The sequence below is a fragment of the Aotus nancymaae genome, unplaced genomic scaffold, assembly GCF_030222135.1.
Source record: "Aotus nancymaae isolate 86718 unplaced genomic scaffold, 86718_ANA_hifiasm-v0.15.2.pri h1tg000193l, whole genome shotgun sequence".
NCBI lineage: Eukaryota > Metazoa > Chordata > Mammalia > Primates > Aotidae > Aotus > Aotus nancymaae.
Window position 1 is genome coordinate 392,960 of NW_026988608.1, and position 12,945 is coordinate 405,904.

The 12,945-nt window shown below is 63.8% G+C and overlaps 1 protein-coding gene across 5 annotated transcripts in view; it reads right to left on the minus strand.

The window, feature by feature from the left end:
- KNDC1 (kinase non-catalytic C-lobe domain containing 1) overlaps positions 1-12,945 on the minus strand; it is a 59,492-nt gene that overhangs the window by 17,601 nt on the left and 28,946 nt on the right. For all 5 annotated transcript variants that reach the window (XM_064371857.1, XM_064371856.1, XM_064371858.1 and 2 more), the window contains 8 exons: positions 10,166-10,324; positions 7,230-7,307; positions 6,633-6,726; positions 5,977-6,139; positions 5,242-5,897; positions 4,932-5,076; positions 4,091-4,176; positions 2,731-3,125 (listed from right to left, as the gene is read on the minus strand). In XM_064371857.1, coding sequence (XP_064227927.1) covers positions 2,731-3,125; positions 4,091-4,176; positions 4,932-5,076; positions 5,242-5,897; positions 5,977-6,139; positions 6,633-6,726; positions 7,230-7,307; positions 10,166-10,324 — 1,776 coding nt within the window. The remainder of the gene's footprint in view (positions 1-2,730; positions 3,126-4,090; positions 4,177-4,931; positions 5,077-5,241; positions 5,898-5,976; positions 6,140-6,632; positions 6,727-7,229; positions 7,308-10,165; positions 10,325-12,945) is intronic.

Here is a 12,945-nt window from a genome sequence, read left to right on the forward strand (position 1 = left end):
GGCGGGGGTGCTGGGAAGCCTTGGGGGTCCACGGCAGCTGCGCTGGGGCAGCAGGTCTTCAGCTGGGACCGTGAGGTGCCACAAGGTGGGGGCACCTGGTGGAGGGCAGAGGTGAGAGGCACAGCAGCTCCGGCCCAGGCCTCCTGGGAGGGGTTCTCGTGCCCGCAGCCAGCAGCGACCGCCCCGAGGGGTCATCCGCGAGGGATCCCGTCCAGCAGCCAGTGACTCTGCTCTGTTGATAGTGCTTATTTTTGAATTTTGTTTTGCAAAATAAGAAATGCAGGCCATATTTCTATGTAATATTTGAATCCCCTCTATCTGGTGGTTCCATGGAGGCGGGGCCCCCTGCTGTCTTCTCCCACGCGCAGGTTCACGGACGGCAGTGGTGGCCCCACGGAGGGCCAGGCTCCCGGCGAGGGCGGCGTGGGCTGCGGTCCCGGCTGGCTGTGTGAAGACCAGCCCCTCTACGGAACCTCGGCGGCTAAGCCAGATTGCCCAAGCGCTCGGGTCCCGCTCCTGCCCAGCCGGGTAGAACCCGCCTCCCACACAGCCGCCGGAGGCTGCCTAACGTGCAGTGACATGAAAATGTCAGGTCCTCAGTCATGTGGGCCAAGTTTCCAGAACTCAGCAGCCACATGTGGCTGTCGGCTGCCCTGTGGACAGCGTGGATCTAGAATATTCCATCATCAAGGAAGGGCTGACTGGGCTGGGCAGGTCAAGTTCGGTAAACGCAGGTGCCCCCAAGGAGCTGTGTTCTGCTTCTGAGGACGGTGGTGACCGCGTCCCCGTGGCTGCACCACAGGGCCCTTGTCCGGCCCCAGAGGTCACCTGCGCTGGGTCCAGCCCCCTCACTCCATCCATTTGTAGAGATGCCGACGTCGGCAAAATCTCCTGGGGAAGGTCTGTGTGCTTCAAGGCGTCGGAAAGTCGGGAGGGGGCATCCTCGGCCTGATGCCCGCCTGGCTGGAGCGTGACTTGGGCAGAGTCGTCTCGGCCAGCACCTCCACAGCCTCCTTTCACAGCTGGAGTCCACGTCCACGTCAGTGGCGCTGACTCACTGGGAACCACAGGCAGATTCCTTAAGAAGGACGGTCTGGACAGATTTTAATGAATCTACAGGAGCCAGAATCCACCCACGGGGTGGTGGGAAGAAAACACGAGCCGGGCTTCACTGGTGTAGAGTCGGGGGAGGAACCACACGAGCCACGCCAGCCACACCAGCCACGCCAGTGCCCTCACCTGACTGTGGGAGCCATGCTTGCTTTTTTTTCTTTCTTTCTCTCTTTCTTTTTCTTTTTTTCTTTCCTTCTTTCTTTCTTGGAGCCATGCTTTTTTTCCTCTTTCTTCTTTCTTTCTTCTCTCTCTCTCTTTCCTCCCTTCCTCCCTTCCCTTTCTCTTTTTTTCCCATGCTGGTTTTAATAGCAGGAGATGCAGACGCCGGCTCCACAGCCCCCGGGAGCCCGCAGTGCTGAGCCCCGCACACGAGGCCACCGCAGGCGGGGTCAGCACCGAATGGAGAAAACGCCCACCCACTGGCGGCCCCGGCTGCCCCAGAGGATGCCCTGGCCCGCCTGCACCGTGCACTCTTCGGGCTGCAGATGAGAAAATCTGTCTTCAGGTGTTTCTTTGCCCTTCCTGTGTTTCTGAGCCTCCTGTTTTGAAACAGACATAGTAGTTCCTCCAAGAGACACGTAAGGCTGTGGCCACGGGCTGGACTCTGTGCATTGGGGGGCCGAGTGCTCCTCAGACCTGTGCATTGGGGGGCCGACTGCTCCCTGCTGGATGCCGGGCATTTGGGGCCGAGTGCTCCTCAGGACACCCTGAATTTGGGGGCCGAGTCCTCCCTCGGGACGCTGCGCGTTTGGGGCCGGGTTGTTTGCTGTCTGCTGTACAGGCCGCCCTTTCCCTCCCCAGCCGCAGGGGAGGCCTGCGTCCTCGAAGTGCCCTCAGGCCCTGTGTGGGGTGTTCCAGATGCAGAGGCTGTAGCACCGTGCAGGCCCTTCAACGTGGCCCAGAAGTGGAAATGAAGTGAACACTTCACAGAGCTTAACCCCCGTCCCCTCCCCTACCCCGAGGAGACGCCGGGTCACCTTCTGGACTGAGTTATAAATGGGGGCCAGGAGGAGGCAGGAGGGGAGCAAGGAGGATCCCCAGGACGGGGTTGAAGCCCAGAGGCTGGGGAGGCTTCCCGCTGCGGCTGGGGCTCCAGGCAGGAGGCGGTGGGAGAGTTCCCAGAGCTACCGCTGGGCCCCCCTCCTGTCATTGAACCTGGGCGCTCTGGCCTCGTGAGACTGCGGGCCTGTTCGGGGCTGTGGGTCACTGGCTCCCACTTGGGACGAGAGCTCTGCGGGCCCCTCCCGCCTCCTGGGATGCGCGTTCTAAGACCTCTTCTCCCTGCTGACCAGGGAGGAGTTGCAGCTGCTCTGACCCAGGACGGCACCGCTGGCCACAAAGCGCAGGCCAGGCTGCAGCGACCAGGCCCGGCGTGGGCTTGCGGGGCAGGCGTTTCTGGTGTTTTCTTTCACCGCAGAGTGAGGCTACACCTGCCCCACGGGAGACACGGCCAGACGCCGCCTGATCACGAGCACCGAGGGGACTCCTGGGAACCCACCGCCCCGGTAACCACCGGAGAAAAGCCATTCCCTGTCCCCAGACGTGGGGCACCAGTGCAGACGGCTCAACCCAGCCACGGGGTGGGGGCGCCCCGCAGGGCCGCGGCTTGGGACTCACCGGGCTGTGGGCGTCGGGCAGGGCCCCGTCTGCTTGCTGCCGCCTCAGGCCCTTCACGTAGCTGTGGACGTCGGCCCCGAAGCAGTCGGCCTCGTAGAAGGCGCTGCACCAGCCCGGGCTGCAGCTCTGGAGTCCAGCGGGGCCGGGGGACACGGCCGGGCCTCCCGCCTCGGACCTGGCCGGTCTAGCCACGGCCTCCGCGCCCGGCGCTCCGCCCGCCGCCCGCCTGTCCCCGTCGGCCTCAGGCTGCTGCGCGCTCTCCGCTTTTACGGACCCCTGAGGCCGGAATCCCACTTCGAAGTTTCCCCGCGAGAGCTCGTCTGAGTCCATGCTGGACACCGAGGTGGGTGAGCAGGGGGCCCAGCTGGCCCTGGCCACGGTCGGCTTCTCTTTTCCTTGAAAGAGAGAGACGCAGGTTACGTGGATGGCGACTGGCGTGTGCAGCGCACGCGCTGGCTGATTTTGGGACGGGCGGTGCCTGGACGCGGAAGCCGCTCTCTCCCGGAACCACCTCCTGCACCCCCGACACGGCTGCCGCTCCTGGCGCAGGGGACATGCTGGACCCTGAACTGCTGCACGGGGCGGGTTGGGCCTCTCCCCAGAGGGAGCCCCTCTCTGAGCCCTCACTCCTTCCACATTTGTACTGGTCCTGGGGTGGGGCCGCTCCCTGTTCCCGCCGTTCCCGCCGTCAAGACTGTGTCCCTCTGCCCCTAACCCTCTCCTCTTTGCTTCTGGAAGTTAAAATGTGGCCCCAGCTCTGTTCCTGCCGGAAGCTTCTCCTGTGCAGGGCTTCCCCACCATCCAGGACTGCACAGGCCTCACACTGTGACCTGGCCACCTGGTCTCTGACTCGTTCGAATGGAAACTGGGCCATCACCAAGCTTGGCCATGACCACGGACAGCCTGAGGGTGGCCACGTCCACGGACAGCGTGAGGGTGACCACGACCACCAGCTTGTTCCTAATCCCCCAGCCTGCTGGCGGTGCGCTGGAACTTCCCCAGCCTGGAATTCACGTGCCCCCGGAGCCCGGGGCTAATAAGCCAGGAGCCCAGCCCTGGGACCTTTCAGCAGCAAGCCCACTTCTGCCTTGTTACCAAAGCCCAGGGCTCCCAGCCCCGCCTCTGCCTGGAGATGGGATCACCCCCTGCTCCCAGCGGTTCCCTATCCCAGTGGCTGGTGACAGGGAACCCCCCTCCCCCAAGGCCCTGGGCTCCTGCTCGTCCCCAGGAGAGGACGGCCTTTGGCTGGGGTATCCCAGGGCAAAGACAGAGCCGTCCAAGGCTGCCGGGACCCTGGGGCACCCCATGACTTGTGGAGAGGACGGAGGAGCCGCCCTGTTGTGGGCCGGCCAGCACTTACCCAGGCGGTGCAGCGAGGGCCTCTTGCTGGATGGGGAGCAGGGCCTGGGGCTGCCCTCCGGCTGTGACCCAGCCTCCTCGGCCGCACTGACAACAAGAATGCAGGTCAGGCACCGTCCCTGCCCCTGCCCACTGGGAGGAGGCCTCAGTCTCCACGGAGCCAGGCCTACTGGCCCACATGGCCACACAGAGCCCTCACCAGAGGCATCAGGAGCCGGCTTCTCCCGGGTCACTGAGGGGCATAACAGCCGGAGGGATCCCCGGGTCATTAGCTGCTTGGGGTCCCTGGCGGGGGGCGCTCTGGAGCAGCCTCTCCGTGCTGCGGGGCGGGGAGCCAGGGCTGAGGGGGGCACACTAGTTTACCCCCCGCACAGGTGCAGGAGCTGCCCGGGCCACCGGCACCGTGTCGAGCCATGAGCAAAGCAACACGGGGCCCCCATCATGGCTCAGGGCTGGGCCCTGCGGGGTCTGGGGCCGCCTGTTTGGGGTCTCCTCTCCTCCTTCGGGACCTCACTCTGGTCCCTCTGAGCAGGAAACCCTGTGGCCACCACGGCCCAGGCCCCCACAGCCTCCCAGAGAGCTCTTGCCCTGTGCTCCCCACAAGCCTTTTCTTCCTCTGGAGGGAACTCAGGCCCGACAGAAAGCTGTGGTCGGCGTCAGGACCACGGAGAGGGGCTGCGGGGACGCCCACCCATCTCCCCTGCGGGTGGCCTCTCTGAGGCAGTGGCAGGACGGACACTGAGGGTTGGGAGGGGAAGGCTGTGCCCGTGTCAGGGTGGCAGAGCCAGAGCACGGTGGGTGTCAGGGAAGGGCGGGGAGGCAGGGCCGTCCTGGGCACCCACCTTTCGGAGGGCGACGCCGGCCCGTTCACCACCTTGAAGAGGCTCTGCAGGAGCTTCTCATCCCAGTACAGGTCACAGAACTTCTCGGAAATGGCGCCACAGAAAGTGGCAAAGGTGAGGTCTTTCAAGGCGAAGACGTACTCCCCTGGTTTTCAGAAACGATGGAGGCAAGTGAGACGGAAGCCAGGCCGCTTTTCTGGCTCCCTTGTGGCTGACGAAACGGACACGGCTGGTCTCGGCTGGGGGGCTGGGCGTCGTGGGGCTCTCCCTAGCTCAGGTCTCCTCTGGGGAGTCTGCGACCCCCACGTACCCATGATCAGAGCCTCCAGCCCGTTGTCCAGGTAGCCATCGAAGGCAAACTCCTCCTGGATGAGGCGTGTGGCCTCCTGCAGCGACGGGCAGGCCGTCCTCCCTGGTAGTGGCGAGCCGTCCACACAGGGCAGAGGCCGTGGCCGTGGCCTCTCTGGGACACTGTCCGGGCTCTGGTTGTCATGCTCCCCGGCAGGGGTGGCCCTGGGGCCCTCTGGCTCCTGGCCCGGGCGCTCGGTGGCCTTGCTTCGGGGAGGCTTGGGTGGGTGTCGAGGGCCGTGGTGGGCCGTGGTGGGTCCGGGGGCGCCGGGCCTGGGGCCCCCGGAAGTGACTCCAGGAAGGACCTGCCCAGCCGGCCCTCGGTCTTGGGGCAGCGCAGATGCCTTTGTGGGCGGGGCAAGGACTGGAGGACTGGGAACGTCGGCCAAGGCCCCGTCTGGCAGGTTTGCTGGGGCCCGGGGTGGAGGGCAGGGGCAGCCCTGGGCTGAGCCACACCGCACTGACTCCCCAAGAGGCTCTGGGGCTGCTCCCGGTGGCCCGTCAGGTGCCTTCAGACTGGGTGACCCGGCGTGGGCCTCCGGGCAGAGCGTCCCCTCACCTTCCCTCTCCCTCTGGCTGTTCCTCTCCTGGGACTCCGGGGCCAAGGCAAGCTGGTCCCTAGGGGAGGAGCCGAGCTCAGCAGGGGCTGCCTGCGCCCGGGCCCCAGCAGCTCCGGGGCGTGGGGACGGAGGCTCACCTGGCCACACCGGGGTCCTGCATGAGGACGATGGGCTTGAAGTGCGTGGCCTCGGAGGTGAATGCCTCGGGCAGCTGGGCGGCTTCTTCACAGCAGGGATGTTGGCTGGGCACGGGCCCTGGCATAGCCACAAGCCCGGTGTCGCTGTTCACTGGCAGGAAGCCTGGGGACCCAGGGGGCTGAGGGTGCAGGTGGGGCCTGGCCGGGCAGGTGCCGCATCCCCAGGGCTCACCCCACCCCTCCCGCACATCCCTGGGGGCTTCCTCTGTGCCGGGGCTGGCCCCCAGCGGGAAGGTGGGTGCTTAGGGAAGGGCCAGCAGGTGGGGACAGACCAGAAAGACAGGGCCCACCAGGAGGCTTGGAGGGGCCTGCTGGGGAGGGCTAAGCATGGGGGGCGGGTGGGCTCTGTGTGGACTCGGGGGGGTCTCCAGATATGGGCTTGGGAGGGCCAGCTGCTGGAGATGGGAGTGAGAACCTGGACCTGAGGAACTGGGAGTTTTGGGAGAGATGGGGGCTGGCAGGGGCAGGCAGGCCGGGCTACACTGGCCGCGCTCTGGACTTGCTGCCCGGGGTTCCGGGAGGCGCCCGGCTGTGTCTGTCCAGGCAGAGGCAGGGGCAGCTGTGGGGAGGGGTGCAGGGGCTGGTGGGGGCCCCACCTGGGCCGGGCTCCGAGGCTGGTGCTGCCCTGGGCTTCAGTTCAACCACCGAGAAGGCGTTTTGGAGGCTGATGGTCTCTTCCTCCTGGTACACCTGGGAGCAGGCGACAGCTCTGGGCCAGGTGACCATGGCGCTCCGCCAGTGCTGGCTACACCCATGGGGTCTCCCCCTGCCCCACCGCCGCTGCCTGAGGAGCTTCCTGCTTCGGGGAGCCCACGTGGCGGCCACGTGGCCCGAGGTCGGCAGTGGCTCTGCCTGGAGAGGAAGCCTTTGCCTCCCAATCCAACCAGGTTTCCGTGGGTTTTGTGAGTGGGAGATGCCGGCACCACCTGAAACTCAGAGCCCACTGCTCTCTGCGCCAGGGGTGGGTGCCGGCTGCCATCCTGGGGACCCTGCCCCAAGGATCCTGATCCGGTTCCCTGGGGGCCACCGGGGGTCCTTGGGAGATGGGACCTGAGTGTCCCCTGCCCCCCGAGACGCACCCACCCACAGTTTGGTGGTCAACAGAGACCCGTGTGTGGGGCTGCGGGGAGCGGCAAGGCGAGGGAGAATGTGTCTGGGTGGGAGGAAGCTAAGGCGGTTCTGGCCCCGCCCACCTGGCAGGTGGAAGCTCTGAGGTGGGCGAGGATGCTCCGGCTGTCCATGCCTCGCTGCAGGAGGTAGCTGCCGCACACCTGGAGGGGGAGACCGTCCAGGCGTCCTGACGGGCCTCAGGGCGCACCCGCCCCACGACACTGGGTCCTCGTCTGAAAAAGCTCAGGCCTGCCACGAGGGTTTCCTCTTTGCTCTCACTGACACCTGACACAGGCCTCGGACAAGCCTTTCTGAGAGCATTTCCTGAAAAGGGTCAGTCGGCCACTGTCCCCCAGGCTCCCTGGGAGGGAAGAGTCCCACACCCAGCGTTGGCCACAGACCTGGTGGCCTTGTTGCCAGGACACCCCCAGCCCTGGGGCATGTTCACCTGAGCCCATGCTCCCCAGCCCCTCCTGTCCTCCCTTTACGAGCCCAGGTCCTGTGCACGTGGGACGGAGCCCAGCTTCTCCACTCTCAGCAGTTACTGAGTAAAACCCGCTTTCACTGCTTCACAGACGTTCAGCTGCGTCTAGAGCTCATGCTCCCATGGCAGAAGGGGCCTGAGAACCCGAGGGTCTGAGCAACCCGCCCAAGGTCACCAAGCAGTCAAGGCAGAGACGGGTGGGCCCAGGTCCCGAAACCCACAGCCATCTCTGCTGCTGCAGACATGGCTCCTCCCCGGGAGGTCCTCCTGACCACACGCAGGGCTCCTCCCCGGGAGGTCCTCCTGACCACACGCATGGCTCCCCCCCGGGAGGTCCTCCTGACCACACGCATGGCTCCCCCCCGGGAGGTCCTCCTGACCACACGCAGGGCTCCCCCCCGGGAGGTCCTCCTGACCACACGCATGACTCCTCCCCGGGAGGTCCTCCTGATCACACGCAGGGCTCCTCCCCGGGAGGTCCTCCTGATCACACGCATGACTCCTCCCCGGGAGGTCCTCCTGATCACACGCAGGGCTCCCCCCCGGGAGGTCCTCCTGACCACACGCAGGGCTCCCCCCCGGGAGGTCCTCCTGACCACACGCATGACTCCTCCCCGGGAGGTCCTCCTGACCACACGCATGGCTCCTCCCCGGGAGGTCCTCCTGACCACACGCAGGGCTCCCCCCCGGGAGGTCCTCCTGACCACACGCATGACTCCTCCCCGGGAGGTCCTCCTGATCACACGCAGGGCTCCTCCCCGGGAGGTCCTCCTGATCACACGCATGACTCCTCCCCGGGAGGTCCTCCTGACCACACGCAGGGCTCCTCCCCGGGAGGTCCTCCTGACCACACGCATGACTCCTCCCCGGGAGGTCCTCCTGACCACACGCAGGGCTCCCCCCCGGGAGGTCCTCCTGACCACACGCATGACTCCTCCCCGGGAGGTCCTCCTGATCACACGCAGGGCTCCTCCCCGGGAGGTCCTCCTGATCACACGCATGACTCCTCCCCGGGAGGTCCTCCTGACCACACGCAGGGCTCCTCCCCGGGAGGTCCTCCTGACCACATGCAGGGCTCCTCCCCGGGAGGTCCTCCTGACCACACGCATGGCTACTCCCCGGGAGGTCCTCCTGACCACACGCATGGCTACTCCCCGGGAGGTCCTCCTGACCACACGCATGGCTCCTCCCCGGGAGGTCCTCCTGACCACACGCATGGCTACTCCCCGGGAGGTCCTCCTGACCACACGCATGGCTCCCCCCTGGGAGGTCCTTCTGACCACACGCATGACTCCCCCCCGGGAGGTCCTCCTGATCACACGCAGGGCTCCCCCCCCCCGGGAGGTCCTCCTGATCACACGCAGGGCTCCTCCCCGGGAGGTCCTCCTGATCACACGCAGAGCTCCCCCCCGGGAGGTCCTCCTGATCACACGCAGGGCTCCCCCCCGGGAGGTCCTCCTGATCACACGCATGACTCCTCCCCGGGAGGTCCTCCTGATCACACGCATGGCTCCCCCCCGGGAGGTCCTCCTGACCACACGCATGACTCCCCCCCGGGAGGTCCTCCTGACCACACGCATGACTCCCCCCCGGGAGGTCCTCCTGACCACACGCATGGCTACTCCCCGGGAGGTCCTCCTGACCACACGCATGGCTCCTCCCCGGGAGGTCCTCCTGACCACACGCATGGCTACTCCCCGGGAGGTCCTCCTGACCACACGCATGGCTCCCCCCCGGGAGGTCCTCCTGACCACACGCATGACTCCCCCCCGGGAGGTCCTCCTGATCACACGCAGGGCTCCCCCCCCCGGGAGGTCCTCCTGACCACACGCATGACTCCCCCCCGGGAGGTCCTCCTGACCACACGCAGGGCTCCCCCCCGGGAGGTCCTCCTGATCACACGCAGGGCTCCTCCCCGGGAGGTCCTCCTGATCACACGCATAACTCCTCCCCGGGAGATCCTCCTGATCACACGCATGGCTCCTCCTCAGGAGGTCCTCCTGATCACTGACACATCAGGGTTTGGCTCCTGCCCCCACGCTGGTCCACCTGCTGGGTGCAGGTGCAGGTCCCAGCAGGATGGATGTTGGATCCCAGCCCTGAAGCCTGAGTCCAGCAGGGGAGACCAGGAAGGGAGGGGCAAGGCCAGTGGAATCCTCAGAGCAGGTGGGGGTCAGGGTGGGGATTCAGGTGTGGAGGCCACTCTCTGCCCTCCTCCAGCAGGGCCTAAGGGCATGGGTCCACATGTGGCCGCAGGACACCCCCTGCCCCTCCGTGGCCTCTTGGACAAGCTGGAGAGAGCAGGCATATCAGGCGGAATGCCTGTGGAGGGGAGCAGCAGAGACCCCGTGCTGTCCGCCCACACGGACGTGGCCACGATGCGAATCCCCACTCTGACCATGGCTTTGTGGTCAGATGCAATGGCCGGGCTGACTTCAGAAAAGAGGACCTGCATGCTCACCCCCAGCTCTGCGAGGCTGGTCACTGCCCACAGTCCTCGGACCCTGGGCCGGGCCACAGCCACGGTGTAGTTACCTTGATGGCCTCGGCCGTGGACGGCCGCTCTGGGGCGCTGCGCTTGGCCATGTCCAGGAGGAGGGCCTTGAGCCTGCGTGGCAGGGCCAGCTTCTGGTTTCGGGGGACGCTGAACTTGGCTGCGGTCCACAGGACGGCAGCCACGCAGTACACAGAGGCCTGGGCGGGTGGGGAGAGAATCGTGGCGGTGACCCAGGGCCGTGGATCGCCGTGGCTGGCCGACCTGCCCACCTTGGCACCCTGAGGGGCATCCAGGCACTGCCCCCGCAGAGGGCCTCTCCCCAGGAACCCTCCCCAGCGTCTGCCCGGCCTCACCCCGGACCTGTGTGTAGGCATCCAGATCGTGGCCCAGGAAACTGCAGGTCCAACTCCCCGCCACGGTTCTGTCCGAGTTTTAAACACCCGAGGGGTGGAAGCTTCGAGTGGGCTTTCCCGCCATCTGCTCTCCTCATGAAGGCAGCAGCAGCTCGAGGGTCTGAGAACTGGCCGGCACATTACCGCCTCACGGACCCGCTCCCGGGGGGCCCCGGCGGGTGCAGCAAATGCGCACACGCCTCGCCTCTGTGTACACGCACGTGTTGCCGACGTGAGCGACGCACAGCTCACGGTTCAACGCACTTTGTGTCAGTTCTGTGGAACCAGTCGACTCCCTGGAGGCTTTTGCTGACTTTTACCCACTTTCATCCACAGCCCACGGCAGGAGGCATGCCACAGGAGCACTTCCGAGGCGAGCGTTTCACTCATTTCAATAAAGGAGATGGAAGACTCATGCTGGGATGCGTGACGTCCTCTGAGCATCGTGTTTGCAGAATCAGATGGTTGCGGCTGACATCAGAAGACCGTGTTCTACATCTTTTGAGCCATTCACAGTGTAGCAGCTACAGACGTGGTTAAGTTGAATCACGTCGCCGTGCTCTCCGTCCCTTCGGTAAGTGCAGACAGTCGACCAAGCAAGGCATTCGTAGCGCCTGCTGCCTTCCCTGCTGTAAATGGTCCCGCGGGACTGACTTCCGGCCACCACTGCGGTGCCCCTGAGTGTGGGGCTGGGGAGAGGCAGCCCCTTTACGGAGTTGCCACCGTCTGGAGCAACGGACGCCCCAGGAGCACAGACGACGGCCGACCACAGTCAATAAGCGAGAGATTACCCATTTTAAGCACTTCTTATACTTAAAAACATTTTTACCTTTTTATTTTGAGACAATCGTAGATCGCCACAGTTTTAAGAGGAGCTCACGTGCGACACGACGTCCCGGCCAGCAACTGCCGTCGGCAACAAGAATCCTGACAGACCACGTGCTGCGTTTTCATTAGTGCTACCTGTTCCTAAAATTTCCTGAAACGTCCTCCGTGACGCATAGAGCATTTAGAAATGGGCTTCGTTTCCAAGTGTTTGGAAAGTCTCCCTTTTATTTTTCTTACTGTGGTCAGAGAACGCATCTGTGCCACCTGAATTCTTTGGAGTTTCTGAGGCTTGCTCTGCGGCCCGGGCTCTGCTCTGGCTCGGTGTGTGTTCAGCGCACAGCCGTGAAGAACGTGCGTTCTGTGCTTTCGACCCAACGCTGTTGGCCGGCGCTGCTGCCGAGGTCCTGTTGTTACTGGTTTACAGCCTGACTGTTGCGTCAGGTGCTGAGACAGGGAGACTGACCCCTCCGACTGTGACTGCGGATTCTTCTGTCTCTTCCCTGACTCTGTCGGCTTTGCTTCCCGTATCCCGCAGCCGTTACTTGGTGCACGTACGTCTCGGGTTGCTCTGTCTTCCTGGCGCGGCGGCCCCCTGTGTCTCTGGTAATCTTTGCTCGGAAGTCCTCTGTACCTGACGCTAACGCAGTCACTTCTGCTTCCTTTTCAGTGTTTTCCTGATGCATCCTTTTCAGCTCTTTTAACTTTCAATTGTTTTATTTGAAGTGAGTTTCTGGTGGACAGTACATGGTTTGGTCAAGTCTCTAAAAAGTTCTCTGTCAATCTTCTTCCTTTCACCTCCTCCTCCTCCTCCTCCTTCCTTCTTCTTGTTTTTTCTTCTTTGCTTACTTCTTCCTCCTTTGTTTTTTTAAAGGACAGGGTCTCGCTCTGTCGCCCAGGCTGGAATACAAGGGCTCGATCTGGGCTCACGGCAACTTCCACCTCCCAGGTTCAAGTGATTCTCCCGCCTCGGCCTCCTGAGTAGCTGGGATTACAGGTGCCCACCATCACCCCCGGCTCATTTTTGTACTTTTAGTAGAGATGGGGTGTTGCCGTGTTGGCCAGGCTGGTCTCGAACGCCTGACCTCAGGTCATCTGTCCGCCTTGGCCTCCAAAGTGTTGGGATTAGAGACGTAAACCGCCGTGCCCAGCCTGTTTCCTTAATTTCTAAAGGATATTTTTGCTGGAAATAGGTTTCTGGGTTGACAGAAACACTTTCAACACTTAAAGAAATGCTGTGCGCTTCCTCTGCAGTTACGGATGAGAAACCTGCCCGCTGGAGCCGCCTTCCCCGGGGTGAGTATTCAGAGGTTTGACTGTGTGCACTGATCCTGTCTGGGGCTTTCTCACCGTCTTGAATCTGTAGGCCTGTGTGTGTCCCGTGGTTGGGAAGCTTTCAGCGTTACTTCTTTGGAGAAGGAGCCGCACCCTCCTTCTCTTCTTTTTCCCGGATTTTGACAACATGACATTAGATCTTCTGTTACCGTCTCATGAGCTGCTCAGGCTCAGTTTTTTTGGTCTGTTTTCTCTTTGTTGCCCAAACTGTGTAATTTCTGTTTTCTGTCTCCATTTCACCAATTCTTTCCTCTGCCCTTTCTATT